Source organism: Rhinoderma darwinii, chromosome 13, assembly GCF_050947455.1.
Source record: "Rhinoderma darwinii isolate aRhiDar2 chromosome 13, aRhiDar2.hap1, whole genome shotgun sequence".
Classification (NCBI taxonomy): Eukaryota; Metazoa; Chordata; class Amphibia; order Anura; family Rhinodermatidae; genus Rhinoderma; species Rhinoderma darwinii.
The window spans coordinates 24277281-24297320 of record NC_134699.1 but is presented as its reverse complement, the minus strand read 5'-3'; the positions used below and the strand labels follow the sequence as shown (position 1 = coordinate 24297320).

At 44.2% G+C, this 20040-nt stretch overlaps 1 protein-coding gene across 1 annotated transcript in view; it reads right to left on the bottom strand.

Annotated features, from left to right (window-relative positions):
• Nucleotides 1-19660, bottom strand: part of NPEPPS (aminopeptidase puromycin sensitive) — a 33664-nt gene extending 14004 nt beyond the window's left edge. The window contains exons 1-4 of the mRNA XM_075845588.1: nt 19340-19660; nt 9988-10072; nt 1933-2010; nt 763-884 (exon numbers count right to left, since the gene is read on the bottom strand). Of these exons, the coding sequence (XP_075701703.1) occupies nt 763-884; nt 1933-2010; nt 9988-10072; nt 19340-19462 (408 nt within the window). The 5' untranslated portion in view covers nt 19463-19660. The remainder of the gene's footprint in view (nt 1-762; nt 885-1932; nt 2011-9987; nt 10073-19339) is intronic.
• Between the last annotated feature and the right edge of the window lie 380 nt (nt 19661-20040).

Below are 20040 nucleotides of genomic sequence, written 5' to 3'. Positions count from 1 at the left end.
CTGGTGCAAAAAAGAAAAAAAAAGCTGGATGCCAGGGGTTCCAGTAGCCGGACCCCCAACATAGTTTCCTTCAGCCATACATATGTGACAATGTAATGGATTCCCTGTATGTCTTCAAATAATACTGTTAGAAGTGTTAGACATTATTTCCTGGGGGGAAGCAACTGCCACCCCTAAAGTTCCCCAGCAGGGGCTGCTGCAGGAGTAAAGTAATGTTACATCAGTTCTAAAAGGGCATATGAATAGGGGTTGTTGCTAATGGGACAACCTTCACAAATCCGTACAAATGGGCATTTAAAGGGGTCAACCGGGAAGTTTTTCATTAGAGGGTCCAAATAAAATAGACCAAAAAAGTAATACTTACTTATCCTTGCCCCCGGGATCCAGTGCCGAGGCTCCGGCAGCACTCCTGGTTGTTCTTTACATGCACGTAGCATGTGACCACTGCAGCCAATCAGAGGGCACAACATCCATATGTCTAATTCCTGGCATTATGCGGGAAATATGATTTATCAACACTGAGCCCCCCTGATTGGCTGCACCGGTTACATACTACATACATGTAAACCACCTGGAGTACCACCGAAGGTGACAGCACTGGATCGCCAGGGGCAAAGATAAGTACTGCTTTTTTTGGTTTATTTCATTTGCAGCCCTTTCTAAAAAAAAACAAAAAAAACTTCACTTGCCTGAAAACCCCTTTAACTTTTGAGAACCACCCTGTGACCCCTCTAATGAATCGCAGGATCCACAGTTCCTTACCTCAAACTGAGTGACTGCAGCATAGCGCACTTCTCCAGAAGCTGTAGCATATTTACTGCGATAGAATCCTTTCATTTTATCATTTAGCTCCCCAACAAAATCAATCTTCAGCATCCCAGTACCTACACATATACACAGAAACAAAATAAGCAACGTTAGAGCAGAGGCGGAGTTACAGAGGAGATCCCTATACGGTGTCATTTATATTATTGGATGCTGGTGCACACTATAAGACAACGACAACCACATGTCTGGGGACTTATATTTAGTACTCTAAGGAGTTATCCAATTTAGAAAAAAAACAAAACAAAATATGCTATTTGGGAACTCCGAATAAATAGATGGGGTCGCCTGTTTTGGGATCCAGACCTTCTAGCCAGGGCAGAGTGGTTAAAAATAGTATCTCTGGAGGACCAATCCTGTCCATGTATTGCATGGACAGCCAATTGATTTCAATGGGAACTGTGCAATGCTTCATTTTCCCTGTGATGGCGCTGCAGGGAAAATGAACACTTGCTGCTGGGAGGTTCCATCGCAAGTTATTGCTGATTGCCTGGGGCTCAGCAGCAGGACAACCTGTAATCAGCTTATCTCTGAGGAAACATTCTTAGGGTATGTTCACACGCGGAGTCAAAAACGGATGAAAATTAGAGCGGTTTTCTGAGAAAACAGCATCTGATTTTCAGCCGTTTTTGAAGCTGCTCGTTCATCTGCTGATCGCTGCAATGTTCTATGAACGTTTGTCTGCCCGATAATTGCCCAGTGTAAAAGGGCCTTTACACATAGGGATTGTTTAAAGTGGACAACCCGTCTGCAACCTGACCAAAAGGCATGGAGCCCCAGAGGTAGACAAAAAATATTCGTTATTTGGTGCCATGGCAATAGGAGATTCTGGCAATTCAATGGTCAGTCTAAAAGACAGCTATGAGCATTTGACAGCACCCAAGAACATGAATCTGCCGGATTGTCTGATCTGTGACAGAAGGTCTATAGGTAGCTTTATATAGTAGCTGGCACATATAGGCAAAACCATAGCTCGTAAATAAAACTATTCAAAAGCTTGCGCTGTATTCGAATCATGGAGCCTCGCAGCCGTGACCACATGGTGCCTGTCAGCCAATCATTACAGTGCTGCAATAGAACCCTCTGTCGCGAGCATGTTATACTCACCCTTTTGTAAAGTACTGGGGAAGGACAGAGTTACTTTCTCATCTTCATTTTGATAGTTAAATCCTGTGGCATGAATTTCTGCAATAGAGAAAAGAAAGCCAGATTATGAGAACATGAAGCAACATCTTCCTTTTAATTTAATTTTCAGGCATAGATTTCGATAATATATTCAAATTTATCTAGGTTAATGTTTTACATTCACAAATTGTACAAGTCTTGTGCCAGGTTTATTGTCCCATCTTAGGTAGCTCTATTCAGACCACGTACCCCATGAGCGCAGTCATACCTTTACCCCTGCCATCACCTCTGACAAGTAGCTACATGCCACAAGTATGATAACCCCATTCACATGCATCGTACTGTAAACATCCCCTGGGATAGTTATTTTTCAATCCGAAGTGTGAAAAACAAGACAAACCGTAACAAAGATGATCTTGCTATACATGGTGATCGTATTTATCTTACATGGACTGTCCCTTTAAACTCTGGAACAAGCTTCAATTTTACAGTCGCAAAGTCCAAGGAATTATTCTAAGCGCATACCTCTAACAAGTTTAAAGGGAGAACCATTAAAGAAGAAAATAGCGCAGCTAAGAAAGAACAATCGTACGAATAATACTGCTGGCAGGGGCCTCATTCCAACCTTATTACAGCGCAAAATTATCTGCTTCTATTATGAGGCTCTCTCCAAACCCAACAAGTCACCAGACATCAATTGCTTTAGAAAAAAAAAAAAGCCATTAAGACCTTGCACCCATGTGTCCCCAACCTTACTGCAGACTAAATGGATTCTCTCTGTGTTGACTTCAAGCAAGAACCTCTGCAATAGGGACATTGTCAGTATTGGCAGCATAATCCTGCTGAAAAGACTGGCACCAAGCCTACTGGTGATTGTAGCCTAAGCTGGCATCAAAAGAATCGCTGAGATCATACCTGGCACACTAGGAAATACTCTAGACTCATGTCAGCACAATACGACAGATATCCTGAGTGAGACCATGCCCTTCACACTGCTCTTTGCTGACATTGTCATCTAAGCTGTGCATGAAATAGTCTTCGTTGGTAGAGCAATTGTGTCAGCACAGCTAAGCGGCCAAGGCAGCTGTGATGGCACCGCTGTGCAGCGGAAACCTCCCTATACAGAAATGTCAGCACTGGAGGCTAGCCGAGCAACAAGCTACAAATCATCATCTTATGGGAAAGCTGAAACGTCCGCTGTTTATACATGTCCCTTACCTTTACTTTGTGCTGCTTGTTATTTCTGATTACCACATATTTTCTACATTGCAGGATTAAGTGACTTTCCATGACACGTTTCCAGGCCAGGAAACGTGGCAGCCATATAATAATTACCTCTCGCTATGAGAGTCAATTGGCAAGTGCACACGATTAATCTCTGCCCATAGTGGGAAACGGCAGAAACTGCTAATTAAAAGGAGCTTTTCTGGGTGCATTTACACAAATATATCAGGTCAGTATTACAGATTTATTTTTTTAAGTTCATTATTAATATTTTCTTTTTTCTCTCGTAAGGAATTGGTTTCCTTCTTTCTTCTGTTGTGATCCAATATTTTGTAAATAATCCCTTTCTGCAATATTGGCCTTCATAAGGCTCCATTAGCCGACGGAGAACAAGAGTGTTCCACCGCCAGGCTGGTATAGGTCATTATACCTTCTTTTAAAAAATATATAAAAGTATGTACTAGCATATTAGACTACGCTATTCCTTACAGTGTGCGGTATACATTATTTTTTATGACGTCGAAGCGTCACAGGCATCCGTTAAGCGTACACGCCATGAGCTTTTCATGACGTACATGTTAAATATATCCCATTATATTCTATGAGTGTGAATGGGGCCTTAGAACATCTTTAGAGCACATCATTGCTAGACAGCTCCTGACTATCTGTAGGGGACAGCGGATGGCATTTGGACACGGAGTCAGATAGTGATGAAAGCAGTGCACAGTGGGAAGTAATGTATATGATGTAATCCGCAGGCCGTCCCTGTCTGTGGTCGCTTCCCTGCTCACCTTCACATGGTGCCAGTCTGCTCCCACTAGGCAGATGCAGCAGGAAACTTTAATCCTCATGTCACTGGCAGTGGGAATTTGCTCACTCTTTCTGCTATACAGCAGGATGATTGACTTCTCTGAGAGCTAACTGGGTATAGAAGTGACATGATGGCATAGACAGCTAGTGAAGCGTGGAAAGCGACACAAAACACCAATATCAGTACGACATTACAGAACCCCTGCTAGTGCATCATTACCGGCAGACGCTGCTGCAAGTGAAAGGCATCTAGGGATGTTACTGCAGGCATTTAAAGTGGCACAGTTCCAAATCCATGCAGGGGTGCCCACATAACAAGGGTTAGCAAATCCATCAGGTTAGTGTAGCATGCTGGAATTTTTACACTGACAAGTCCAAGTCATTTGGCAGCCAACCAAGGAATGTCTGTGGCAAGACTAGACTTGTGATGTGCTGGTAGAAAAGGAGCATTGAGGACTGTGGGTTAATGGAGCTTGGAACAATTCAGACAGTAAACCTGAAGTGATGCTCATCCCCAATAACCAGCAGTCACTGGAGGATGCCGGTGTGTGCCATATGTTACATCTACCCACGAACTAGAACGATAGTGACCCACCAGCGGTTCTGAGCAGAAGATGCTGCAGATCTGACACTGAACTCTCCTCCCCCCATCACTAACCATATAAATCCAGCTTAGCTCTGCGCTCTGGCATGGCCAGAAAGCTCCATTAGTGCATTGGTCTCCTTAATAACCTGATGCACTAATGGCTTGAAAATTACATCATCTCTCAGACCAAAATAATCCAACTCTGAACCGCTCACCTCCTGATCATAGATGTTGGTATAAGAGATAGGGAAGATCTTTGATGGTTCCTAAATAAAAGGGCAGTCCCATTCTACTGTATAGGCCTTATTATTATTAAATCGATAATTGATATTAAATGATCCAAACACAGGATTTCTTGCCCATTTGTACTTCTAATCGTTACCGCCAGCTTTGGTCATTCTAAGCCATTACTGCTCAGCTCTTGTATGCGCTTTTATCATCAACTATAGAAAGAATTTTGCTGCCTTTCACCTGTTCATCTCATTCCACTCCCACATAGGACACGTTGCATTTCCTATTCCAGCAACATTTGGCGGACATTTCGTTTGTCCATACATTCTCAATCTTGTGACGCATTAGCCCTATAAAGGAGGGGATGCAGATTTCATTCGATATATACTAGTATGGGCCTGCCTGTTTGGACGTGATGAACAGGTTTGCTGAATCATGGTTTAATACTCTGCAGTGATTTACACAGTACTTGATCTGTAGAGGTTAATCTACTATCCCTCTGATCTCAGGAGAGCATTCGGCATTTCCCCTGCTCCCAGACACAACGAGATCTGTGTGTATCCTAAAAGGTATCACTAAGGAGTCTAGAGAAACACTAAGAACGGCATCGCAGCCGGTAAACATCTACCAAATCTGAATATCTCAAGACCTCAGCAAAGAACAAATGTTGGAGTCAATGGTTAAAGTGCACTTGTAGGAAACCCGCATCATAAAGATGTTACTTTTCACTGACTGCCATTTCTTGTGCAACCTACCTGGTCTTTGGAGCGATTACACCTCAGGGGGGAGGGTATAAACCGCTAGAGAATATCTAACAGCTTGCTGAAAATTAACAGTTTTGTTATTGTGTTAGATTCGTAGTTTGTGTGGAAAAATGGGTGCAAACAGAAGGATGATCACCACACACCCCCCCCCCCCTTCTATTCCCAGCTATAGTGGGGGTCCGACTCTTATTGAGCGGAGTTCCTCCATTTATGTACAGTGACAACTTTGGATAACATCCTCAGCACAGTTCTCCTTACTACAGCAGATAAAGTAACAGCTCATATATAAATCAGAACTGCAATGCAACTAACCCTAGTAAAGCAATATAGAGGCCCAAAGTACAAGCAACCAACAATCCAAAAGTATAAAACCTCTGGCTAGGCGACATACCGGTCCTAGAAGCGTGAAAGGGCACGGATATTTTCAACCCCGTTCATAAGCGTTTCATTGACATCACTATGTTCTCCGACGCACTATAGGATTCGGTTTTCAGGGTGAGGAGCACAGGAAATATGTGTTTGACACATGCTTTTATAAAGATCATTGTAAATAGTTATCTAGTTATTGCCCACTCATCAGATCATTTCTAGCCTTAAAGGGGATGTCTCATGAAGACAATCATTTTTCAAATTAAGCTAGTGCGGCGATCGCTAGGTAAAGCAGCAGCCGGCTACACTTTTAAATGGCCGCTTCGTTTCTGATCGGCTTTTCTCAGAAAGCCAAGCAATTGGTGTACGGAGTCAGACTTTCTATTGAGCCTGGACACCAATTACTAAGCTTTCCGAGAAAAAACTAAGCGGCTCAGCGTTTACCCAAGCAATTCTGCAGCTGCGGTTTAGTGATCGGTGGGGGTCGCAGCGCGCAGACCACCGATCAAAACTTCTGACATGTCACTATGACAGGTCAGAAGTTTTTTGAACCTTTAGTTACCCTTTACGCCTAAGGTTTCATTCAATTTTAGCAGTAACACGATACCCATAAAAGTCTATGGGCCCATACAGTACCTCCAACTTCACAGAATTGGAGGATAGATTACAGGGCGACATGTTAGAAGAGAGACCATTAGGGTATGTGCACATGGCAGCGTCCGATACCGCTGAATTTACGGAGCTGTTTTCAGGAGAAAACAGCTCCGTAATTTCAGACGTAATTGCTCGTCCTCGCATTTTGCGAGGTGTCATTGACGGCCGTAATTTAGAGCCGTTCATTGAATTCAATGAAAAACGGCTCAAATTACGTCCAAAGAAGTGTCCTGCACTTCTTTGACGAGGCAGTCATTTTACGCGTCGTCGTTTGACAGCTGTTAAACGACGACGCGTAAATTACAGGTCGTCGGCAAACCCATTCAAATGAATGGGCAGATGTTTGCCGACGTATTGTAGCCCTATTTTCAGGTGTAAATCGAGGCATAATACGCCTCGTTTACGCCTGAAAATAGGTCGTGTGAACCCAGCCTTACAATTATGTGGAGTCAATTTCCTAGCTCTTCTAAATAGCCTCCCAAATAAAAACAATATTCACAGATGACAACTGGCTTGGTTACAGAGAGCCGTGCATTCAGGAATGGGTTAATCTGTGCTGACATGAAGCCCAATTGCAAGGAAATCTCACTCTTAACATTTGTTTGTCTAGAACTTCCTCCTTTCTCTTGCTTTATACTTAGAATTCTCTTCTACTAGATTGCATCCGGTCACACTGATTTATCCCTATCCTGTCCTATATACCAGATCTGCAAATTCAGTTTCTTCCAGTGCACAAACCAAAAGATGCCACGGCTAGATGTACACCTTGTATTTCACTACATGGGAATCCTCTTCAGGTCGATATGCTTTCGCACATCGTGCTATTAATAAATCATAGGCTTCATTCTCCGTGCAATATTCTTACGCTGTATCCAGTTTCTTCTCCATCCAATAGCATCAATTGTCCCACCTGACCTTAAGTTCGGAAGGAAAGAGGGCGACTTATATTTAATAAGTCAACAGAAGAAGTAGTCACTTGATTTGCTTCCTCTTCACGTCTTCCCCTGCAATCTAATTTGTCATTTGCCGTACTCAACCAAAGTCCTGTATGTCACGATCAGCCCTGCACTTCCTTCTGAAACTTTATTAAACGGCTCGGTGGACTTCCCCAATGTTTATAGATAAAAAAAAGTTTGTCTTCTCTTTTTTTGGTCATACTATGGTTACTTTTAGATCACTAAAGCATAAATGTAAGATTTTTCTTTACACCGTCTTACACATTACGGATCCTCATTGGTTAATGTTTGCCAGGTATTATACACTTCTGCTGGCAATGCCGCTGCACAATAAAGAACGATCTGTGCAGTAGCTTTCATATACAAGTATCGGGTCTCAGGAGACCACATGGCAATGTGAGAGGGGGGTATGCTGGACAAATACACCATTCCCTTCCCCTGAGCCAATCTCGCAGAAAATAAATAAATAAAGCCATAGCGAAGAATTAAGCTACCGCTACGAGACCGCTGTAGGGTCCAGTTCAGCCTATTTCTGGTGTGTCACACTGGTTGCTTATATACAATACAGAGGAACAGTCAGCAGCCACTATCCCACTTCTCCCAAAATTTCCCACTCAATTCAGGCAAAAGGGTTACTATGAGCACATCCCAGTAGGGTGGTCACGATACCACAATTTGGACTTCGATACTGATACTTTGTGTAGTATTGCGATTTCGATACCAAAACGATACTTTGGCAACAGTAATAAAAAAAAAAAAAGTTCTTCCATTTTCTGATGTGAGGCGCGAGGTGTGATGATGAATTTAACCTTCATGTGCCTCACATTAATAGTAATTAACCCCATCATGTTTCTCAGTCATAACGGGTTAATGTGAAACGTACATGATGGGGTTAATTACTATTAATGTGAGGCACATGAAGGTTAAATTCATCACACCTCGTGCCTCACAATAAGTGATAGAAAGCAGTTATTTTTTCACGGCGTACACATCATAAATGAGGCAAAAAAATTGTTGTGCAGGTTCTTACGGCCGTGACAATACCAAATGTGTGTATTTTATGTATTGAGACTTATTTTAATGTTTATTGTAAAAAAGGCGTATGTGTATTTTTTTAAATTTAATATTACTTTATATTTTTACTTTCATGTACTGGTATATATCTATATACTGATGGTACACAGGCAGTTAGGACATACCCAAGTATGCCCTAACAGGAAATGTGGTAAGACAGCCCTGGGGTCCTTCAATGGACCCTGGGCTGTTTGCCAATACATGGTATGGCCCTCGATCGCATCACAGGAATTACCTGTGACGCGATCCAAAGGGCCATCCCCCTCAATAATTTACCTCTGAATGCTACAGTCAGCTTTAATCACAGCATTCAGGAGAATGGCGGCGGCGATGAGGTTTCCCTGCTCTCCACCGTTATAGAGCGGGGCTGCGGCTGTGTAATACAGCCATTGCCCCGCTCCTGACATTAAGTGCGCCATCTGCATGAGGTGATGCGGCTGGCGCTGCACTAATGAGCGGCGGTTCAGGCAGGAAGACAGAACATGGGGATGTTTTGCAGTGTGCCCACCATGTTCTGTCTTCAATGCCGCCACTCATTAGTGCAGCGCCGGCCACATTGCATCATCCTGACGCCGCGCACTTCTCAGGACTCAGGAGCAGGGCAATGGCTGTATTACACAGTCGCTGCCCCGCTCTCATACACTCATTTATTACAATACTGAGGTGTGCGGCCACACAGCTAAGTATCGAAATACATGAAATAACGGTATCGAACCGTTTGGGGATGCAGAGTATCGAAGTTTCGATGCATCCTGCATCCCTACATCCCAGTAAGGCTCTGTTCATATCTCTGCTAGGAACTACATTTTTCTATTCCATCATAGGAGCAGCAAAATGGAATTCAATGCAATTTGGACAGATTCGTCCCATAACTAAAACCAAAAGACCCCATTGACTTTAATGAGTTGTCAAGTTTCCATCATGGTGCCTGGCATTTTAGCTGAAAAAAGGCTGCATACTGCGCTATTTTTTCTGGCATATTTGACAGAATCTGCAACGGAGATTTCTAAAGAATCTTCCAACATCGATGTAAACACAGCATTAAGGGCACTTTTAGACGGACGTAATACGGGGGCCTTTTTAAGCCTATATTATGGACTCAACATACAGACCTCCCATGGCTCATCAGAACTAAAGTTAGAGCTTCAAAGTTTTCCATGGTGCTTTAACTCTAGGTCTGATGAGATGCGGCGATCCGGGAGTTACGTCCGTAATAAAATAAAGCCCCGCGTCTAAAAGCGGCCATACAGATTAAGACTACGTTTAGACACATTTGTCCGTCTTAGACATAACTAATCTATTAACTCCGCATCTATAGGAGGAGTGCAGACTCAAGTGTAGTATCCCTTATACAAATATCGTAACTTACCTTCATCTCCTTCTGGAGCATACGAGGCAGTGATGATGTCAATGTCTGCACAGTTCATAACAATCTGATTTGTGGAATTCTTCACCTGCACAGAAAAAAAATTAAAACAAAATATATAAAACATTACAAAGTTTAATGTATTGGCAGTGAATGCAGGTTTACACTTTTCGGTGGCATATCTGCAATATTACATCCTTTATATACACATTTGTTATGCAGTACTCTAGGAAAGCTGGGTAGCAAGCCCATGTGTGTTTCGTAGTGGTGACCTGAGCACCACACAACTCCGCTAACAAATGGTTGACGAGACTGAAGAATACAACCCATGGACTTTATTTACTAGCGATTCATTAATTACTTTTATTTTTTTATTAGGGGCTGGTGGATCTTATTAAAAGGGCACCACCAGCACTTCTTGATGAGTTGGCTCCCAGATCCAGATCATGAACTGCAGGGTGAGGTTTCTACTTTTTATTCTGGTTATTAGAGGGCTGGGCGACTGGCAAAAGACCCATCATCTCCTTGACAAAGTGCCGAGTCAACTAGAAAAAGAGTTGAAAGGAGACGGCAATTGATCTAGCAGCTTTGCTCCAGCTTCTGAGGGCAAGCACGGCCAGCATGTCATCTTAGAATATTTAAGTCAGCCATTCATTAGATTCAACCACCGAGTTCAGGCTGTGTCATTACGGAAATTTCCAGAGACAAACAGGATTTCTACTTATCCAGGAAAACGTTCTCAATAACCCCTTGTGCGTTATTACGACAGCACTTTACACCCATGTATCATTCACAGTGCAGTAGAGGAGTACATTTTTTATGGGGCACTGCATATTTTTAAGCCACTGGATTCAATGGAAGTGAACGTTTAAGTTTTTTTTCACACAAAGTAACATGATGCAGTTTTCCATAGAAGGTCTTTTATGGGTATTCCCCAGAGCTACGTCTTTGAGGCACTGGGCGATCTCTAAGGACGTATATATTACATAACGCAGAAAGATTCTGGTTAGAAGGTACAGGGGGCTTCATGCGGTTATTTTGTGAATAAAACCAGAACAACTTTCCCTAAATTTAGGAAAAAAATATATCCTGAATGGCATCTGTTGGCAGTGATAATGCATCCCATGGAACTATGCCAACTTGGTTTCTGCAGATAATAGGATTTCCTATGGTTTGCAATTTAGTCCGTACAATAAGTGGAACCACTTCCTCACTTCATTGGCAAGACACTCTCTGCGGGAATGAAGACACTCAGCTCTCCATCACATAGGATACGCTGGCCAATGATTATACCTCTCAGATAGAGATTTAATGTCAGACTTACAAAACTGCCCAAAAATTATTTTCTATATCTCTGTCCTCACTGGCGTCAAGGCCACTTTCTGACAGATCTGTATTTTAAAAAAATAAAAAAATTATCAGTGGTATAACAGGGTAGCAAACTGCGCTTCAATGGAAACCTGAGAGGTAAAAAGCCAACTAAGGGAACAAAAACATTAATTGAAATCAATGTCAACTTTAAAAAGAAAAAAATTCTGACTTATTTCTTAAAATAAAGTCTAATGCACAGGGAACAAGCCCAGATATCACACCCAGAGAAGCAAATCATTGTTCCGGGCCTATAAGTGTGTGGAGTAGAAATCTATAGCATGCGAGTTACATGGGAAGAAAACATGAAGACGGCAGTGAACTAAACATGTACATGAAGCCTTGTACTTTACACCCTGGAAGAAGATCAATAGACCAGTCAGGAGGGAGAAAGCTTCCGCGTGACAGCAGGACAACCTGGGGTACAATCCACCTGGCTAAACTGGTCATGGGCATTCTTTTAACCAGTTTATGATCGCTCACATATCAATATGGACAAAAGTATTGGGACAGTTTTATAATTGAATTCTGGTGCTTAATCTGGTCCCATTGCCACTTCATTCAGTCAGGGCATGGGTTTCCATAGCCGGGCAGCTGCATGCCAGCCTTACATAACCAATCAACGCCAAGCGTCAGATGGAGTGGTGTAAAGCTGCCGCCACTGGACTCTGGAAAAATGTTGTGGAGTGATGAATCACACTTCTCTATCTGCCAGTCTGATGGATGAGTCTGGGTTTGGTGAATGTCAGGAGAACGTTACCTGCCTGACTGCATTGTGTGTAATGTTTGGTGGAGGTGGGATTACGCTAAGGGGCTGTTTTTCAGGGGTCATCCTAGGGCCCCTAGATCCAGTGAAGGGAAATTTTAATGCTTCAGCGCATCATTACATTTTGGACAATTGTAGCTTCCAACTTTGTGGGAATAGTTTGGGGTTCGGCCCTTTTCTGTCCCCTTACGACTACACCCCAGTTCACAAGGTCCATAAAAGACATGGTGGGGTGAGTTTGGTGTGGAAGAACTTGACTGGCTGCACAGAGCCCTGACCTCAACCCCATCCAACACCTTTGGGATGAACTAGAACAGAGATTGCGAACCCGGCCACCTCCCCCAACATCAGTGTCTGACCTCACAAATGATCTTCTGGATAAAAGGCCAAAAATTCCCACAGAAACTCAAAAATCTTGTAGAAATCCTTCCCAGAATAGTGGAAGCTGTTTTAGCTGCAAAGAGAGGACCAACCTCATATTAATGCCTATGGATCAGGAATTGGATGTAGGTGTAATGTGTAGGTGTCCCAATACATTTGTCCATATACTGTAGCGGTGAACTAAACATGCAGATGGAGCCTTGTACTTTACACCCTGGAAGATCAATAGACTCAAGTCAAGGAGGAAAAAGCTTATTAGACAAAAGGGTAAAGTTTCCACATGATAGCAGGACAAATAACAGACCAGGACAACCTTAGATAATCCTCCAGGTTAAGCTGGTCATGGGCATTTGATTTTTCGTGGTGGATACTGCCAGTTTCACAGAAACCCTATGGACTGGTTTATTAATCCTCATATCTTTAACCAACAATTGGGACACCAGACAAGGAGGCACTACCTATTAATGTGGATCCATCACACTGAGCAAGTTAGGGCAGTATGAGAACACCATGGAAACATATGGTGCTCTAACGCCGGGTCGCATTAATGGCGGGAGGTCCGGGTGTTGCGTCCATACTATGGGCGCAAAAAAGCACTCGTATTCCAGTCTCGTGAAAGCATCTTACAGTTTTTCCTACTTATTCTAAGGTTGAGTCCAGAGGGCGGATACACAGCATTCCCAGCATGCACATAGAACGAAGGCTGTCAATTACTGAGCGAGACCGCCCTCAGGACACAAGCCCGGACACTCTTCCTCAATGTGAAGAATTTGCATTAAATGGGTTGTCCAGGATTAGATAAACATGGCTGCTTTCTTCCGGAAGCACTGCCACACCTGACCACAGGTTGTATGTGGTATTCACTTTCAATATCAGAAACAACCCACGGACAGGCGTGGGGGCGCTGTTTCTTGAAGGAAACACTCATTTTCTAATCCTGAACAGCCCCTATAAGGCTGGGTTCACACGACCATGTTACGTCCGTAATGGACGGAACGTATTTCAGCCGGAAGTCCCGGACCGAACACACTGCAGGGAGCCGGGCTCCTAGCATCATAGTGATGTACGACGCTAGGAGTCCCTGCCTCTCCATGGAACTACTGTCCTGTACTGAAAACATGATTACAGTACGGGACAGTTGTCCGGCAGCGAGGCAGGGACTCCTGGCGTCGTACATAACTATGATGCTAGGAGCCCGGCTCCCTGCAGTGTGTTCGTGCCGGAACTTCCGGACGAAATACGTTCCGTCCATTACGGACGTAACATGGTCGTGTGAACCCAGCCTAAGGGTACGTTCACACGTTTCACCAATAGATCTGAATGGTCTAGAGAAACGACCAAACAGGATTTGCAGTCACAGAAAATTCTGCAACAAATCTGTCAAATCTGAACATACCCTAAAGGGAATAACTAGGAATATATGGATAGGGTAAACACACCCTTATCTAAAGGTCAAGTTCACACGTGACATTTGTTGCATTTTTCTACCACATTTTGTTGAAGCAAAACTAGACAGATACTACATGCACATTAATGATTCACTCGCTCATTCACACTTTGTATTCACACCTAATTCCGTGTTTCCGGTGTTCTGCTCCGTCAGAGAAGCAGAACAGAAATACTGAAAGCGTCGGTTCCAGACACCACCGGTGGCCCTCACAACCCATTAAATTTAACGGGTTCCGTCGAGGTGTCTGTGGTTTTACCGGAAACAATAGCGCGGCATCCTGCGCTATCGTTTTCGTCCGGATCTTTGACAGAGCCCCCAAAATGAGCCTCCAACGCAGATGTGAATGAGACCTTATTGCGGTATCCCACTCCTGCTCCATTTATACAATCCCCAGCTAAATCGCTGTAAGTTTCAGGAGCAGGCACCAGATCAAAAAAGGGTTTCCAGAAAACACTTTATTGCAGTTATTGTTTTCGGTCTCATAGGCCATCACTGTATATAACAGCAGATACACTATGCAGGAACCATGTTATTTGACAGAGATAGATATATAGTATATACATTTGGAAACAGTTTTATTATACTTAGATACATGGACCGGAGGTTATGAGATATACAAGAATCAGTTGTTCAGTGAGGATGCAAAACGGGGTTGGGTTTTAGGATTACTTTCCACATGACAAGCTGTGGCATAAAAAAAAAAAAGAAAGAAATCAACCCGAGTTGCCGCATATCATTACTTGGAAGAAGCTCTGCCATCCTAGTATTAGGGTCTGTAAATATATTGACACACCTATGATGAACTGGTACATGAACTGCTAATTATATTCCTGGCCAAGAGCAGACACCTCGTGACGCTGCCCGTCCCACAAATCTTCAGAGCGGGCAGAAAAAAATGGTGGCATGCTTCATCAAACAGTGTATTACGAATATGGTGTACCGAACTACCACACGGGGGGGGGGGGTGTCAAGGAGCCCTCAGGCTTGTCCACAAGTAGCGGATTTGCTGTGTATTTTCTGTCCGGAATTGCCGACTGAAACTACGCAGTGGAATACAGTATCAGCAAAGTGGGCGTGATTGAACAAATGTCATTCACACGCTGGAGAAAAATTCGGTCCAGAAATTCACCTGCGGTGCGTAATTTTGGTTCCGCAGCATGTCAATTACTGCTGCAGAAAGTGGACAGATTTCCTGCAGTTTCCTGAAGAAATACCATCACACAGCCTTGAAAAAAAAAAAAAAGCCGCAGAAATACGCACTATTTTCTGTAGTTAAAAAAAACCGCATGAAAAAGGTGCACATTTTTCGCAGCGGATTGTCTGCTAGTTTATGCAGAAATGCTGCAGAAATTTTCTGCAGCAAATGCGTTATGTGTGAACAAGCCCTTAGGTTGTAAGATCTAAGAACAGGGGAATGATAAGCAGAAAAGTAGCAGCTTCGTATCGGGTGTCGGCGCCAGGCTCGGAAGGTAAAGAACAAATTCTCTGGTTTAATTGTTCAATGTACTCTTTTATTGTAATGACAAGGCGTTTCTGGACCGGACCAGTCCGGAAACGCGTTGTCGTTAAATGGGCAGATGTTTGGAGGAACGGTCACCTCCCCTGACTTGTCTGTCTTAGTAAATTGTATTCCCCATGAAATAATTATTTTGTTAGAACTCTACATTGCGCCATTCCTCTGTTATTTCTCCTAGAAATGCATGAATAAATGGACAACTGGGTGTTCCTCCACAGACTGACACTGTCCAATCAGTGTTGATAGAAGAGACTGTAGGGACACGCTCCTTTGACAAGGCAAATGGTAACACCTAGTTGTCATTTTATTCATAAATTTCTAGGAGGAATAATAGAGAAACGGTATAATGAGGAGTTCTAAACAAAATATGGTTCAGAATTGTTATTTAATGAGGAAATAAGTATTTACTAAAACAGAAAATGTCAGGAGAGGCGACAGGCTCTTTCATTTCGGCTGTATCCTCGGCAGACTTCGGCGATAGCAGATGACCATCTAATGTGATTGGGGCTTCCCAGCTCTCCCGACGGATGATTTCAGGGGAAACAAGGATGGGGCATGTTGAATTTTAATGCCGATCATGCATGTGTATGGGTAGATTGTTTGGCACAGCTGTTAGCCGAACAAGATTTTTGCTGACAGCTATGGAAAGTGTTTGCCAACCTTTTCTGCTTCACACCCCCCAGTAGTAGCCGTTCTTTCATAAGCTTCAAAATTCTGCTTGTTGTCAAGAGAAGAATCACTCTGCGCGGTCACCCCCAATTCTGCCTGTCACTCATGAAGCGCTGGCAGTTCTTCTGCAGGAATGAATGGCTACGCAGATGAGCTGTATGATTTTAGTATGGCAAAAAAACAAAACTGAATTCAGCACTTACCACTTTACCTGTATCTTGTGCCAGACCTGCAATTAAATGCCCCCTGTTGCTTGTGTATGCATTGTGTAAGCTTTGGAAATAGGGTGTCTCAGCGTCCAAGATATAATATGATGACAGTGGCACGGGCAGATAGAGGAGATTTTGCTTTCCGTATCTGCACATGTGCTGGATGCGTTTGGCTATAGTTAAAGGGGTTTTCCACCTTCTGACAACTGATGACCTATCCACCGGATAGGTCATCAGTATATCATCGGTGCAGGTCCAACACCGATAAGCTGCTCCGGTGGCCTGTGGGCACGGGATGTTATTGTATATAATGCCATGTACGGAGCCGGAGGCAGTTGGCTCCGTACATAGAATAGCAGCCGTGCTGCAGAATTGCAGATCTGCTCCTATTCACTTGAATAGGAGTAGCTGCAGTACTGCAACTCAGCCACTATGCTATGTACGGAGCCAACTGCTTCTGGCATGTACGTCCGTTGCACAGAGGCACCGGGTCAGCTGATCTGTGGGGGGTCCAGGTCTCGGACCCCCACAGATCATGTACTGATGACCAATCCGGTGGATAAGTTGTCAGAAGGTGGTGAAAACCCTTTAAGCGCCTGTAAGAAAGCAGACAGCCAGGGACAGCAGAGAAAGTGATCACATGGATAAGTCACGTGACTTCCGCCCTTTTAAATATAATATATATATATATATATATATATATATATATATATATATATATATATATATATATATATATATATATATAGACAGCAGGGAGCCATGAGCTGCAGAGCTGGCATAAGATATAAATACAGGTATAGTTGTAATTAAGTTTATGGCCTTTTAGGAAATAGTCCTGTAAAGTGGCTAACACCTTTAACAGACCAGATCCCTTTCCCCGGTATATAATCTGCTGCCAGATGTGTAACAGAAGCTTATTACCCTATCCCTATAGAAGCAAACACGTACACATGGATGATCGGAGCGTGCACCTTTAGGGCATGTGCACACGCTAGCTTCCTTTTACGACTGAAAAGAGACTGTTTTCAGGAGAAACCAGCTGCGTCGTTTGACGTAAAAGCTCCTCCTCGCATTTTGCGAGGCATCTTTGACGCCCGTAATCTTGAGCCGTTCTTCATTGACTTCAATGAAAAACGGCTCAAATTACGTTGCAAAGAAGTGCCCTGCATATAATGTATATAAAAGTGTCCTGCACTTCTTTGACGAGGCAGTCATTGTACGCGTCGTCGTTTGACAGCTGTCAAACGACGATGCGTAAATTACTGGTCGTCGGCACAGTACGTCGGCAAACCCATTCAAATGAATGGGCAGATGTTTGCCGACGTATTGGAGCCGTATTTTCAGGCGTAAATCGAGGCATAATACGCCTCGTTTACGCCTGAAAATAGGTCGTGTGAACCCAGCCTTATGGAGAAGATAGCCATTAGAGTATGGTCAGCATTGTCACATCAAAATCATGTATATATGATGCATACTGTATGCCACCTATGATGTATTTAATGCATTTGCTTTAAGACCAATATCAATGGAAAAGAATTGCCGCGGCTGCAGTCTTGTAAAATCGTTCATGCCAAATGACAGATCTGCATCCCATCAACAGAAGCCCAGACCAGGCCACAGATCAAGGCAGAGATTGATAGAGGATATGTCGTTTTAAAGCACTCCGGGGAAATCGTCCCCCCTCCATTCGTAACTTAAGTTACCTGAAAGGTAGTGACGATTAATCTCTAAGGCCTCATGTACACAGCCGTGTTCCGCCCGCGATATACGAACCGCATGTCGGACACATTTCTCGGACCGAACATAGTTATCTATGACGCTAGGTGTCCTTGTCTCCCCGCATGATGATAGGAGCCCGGCTCCCTGAACTGCGTCTGGGAAACGCAGCCAACATGCGGTCCGTATATCACATCCGTGTGCACGAGGCCTTACTGGTGGCTTTATTTTAAAGTTAGCCGCTTTGCCCCATTTTGCTAATCGGTCACGTGACCCGCACCCAACTACGAGTCTGCTGTGTGGACCGTGGTCAGTCTCTACGTCAGCCTCCGAGACGCACATTGACGCTCTCATAGACACCGACCTCCATTCCACGCAACAGACGCTGTAGGATTCAGGAAGTCACCGTGCGGATCACGTGATCTAACGGAGACACCGAACACAATGGATAACTTAACCGATAAGAGAAAAAAATACCTCCGGAGTGCTTCTTTAACTTGTGGCGTTATCAAAGACCGACAAGTCATTCAGAAAACGTCCGTCTGAAGCCCCCCCTAATGTATGTCCATCTTTACAGCACGCAATGCACAATACTAGAGGACTCCGTGAGGAGATAGATCTCCTGATACAGGGCGACTCCCTATCCTGACTGCAAACTTGTGCATGTGTTAAAGTCCGAGGTAAAACCCGTGATTTTCTGTAAGGAGACAGCAGCAAGGAGGTGCCGAACACTACAGCGCCCCTGTATACCGCCACACAGCGCCCCTGTATACCACCACACACAGCGCCCCTGTATACCACCACACACAGCGCCCCTGTATACCACCACACACAGCGCCGCTGTATACCGCCACACACCCGCCATGGACACCACCACACACCGCAGACGCCATGTGCTTAGTAATTCACCCAGAGCTCTAGTGACGGAATAACGTAGCGTATATGACGGGGCCCCCACTACCGAGGGTCACTGCACTGACAGAGCATTAGTATTAAAGGGCCAGCCTCTAATGTATCCAGCCGGCCTCTCCAGACAGATATGGCTGATAGCGCTGGAAGATAGACCGCACTCTAATGTATAGCTACAGAGATAAAAACAAGTACTCTCATTTTTCACACCAAGCATAAATGCATTTCACAACTACGGAAATATATATATGTATATATATATATATATATATATATATATAACACGTATATAAGTGCGTGTGCCTGTAGACATCGCCAGCAACTGCACACTCCACCTGCGCCCAGACTCCCGTCTCCAGAATTAATACCTCCACAGCGGCCTCCAGTTTACCCTCGAAGGTGAAGTCTACGAGATCGGGCTTGAGACACAGCCCATAGTTGATGGGCCTCACGTCGGCGGGGAGCCGCTCGAAGGGTCTGCGGTCCGTCATGATCGGAATAGAAGCCCCGTGGCCTGTCACAAATTGAGGGAAAAAAAAAAACTGCTGACTAGAAGACCGAACAAACCACAGCAAGCCTCCAAGCGATCACCGACTGACTGACTGAACGAACGGGGGCGGGACCGCGCAAAGACACGACGTAACCGCGTCAACCGTCCAAGCTCCAACCGCAAAACGCCCCGCCCACCACGCGAGGCACACCCCGCGAATCCGAGCCCCGCCCAGGGAAGGACATGTTGCGACTCGAGAGCAGGGGATGTAACTCCGCCCACTGCGCTAGACACTCCCCGCCCTAAACACAATACCACGCCCCTCATTCGTTCTCCGTAGACATGTGCCACGCCCTCCAATACGTTATGTCACATGTTAGAGCCACATGCTTATATTCCCGCTTTTATCCCTCAAAGCTCAGTGACAGATGTGGTTGTCACCACCATGAGGAAGAGGGGGGTTAGCTAGAAAGCTTGTAGTCGTACAGGCAGGGGCACCATAATCCGGGCACTGCACAGTAGTTTACACTGATTTTCCGACTATAACCTTTTTACTACAGAAAGAATGTAACAAATAAC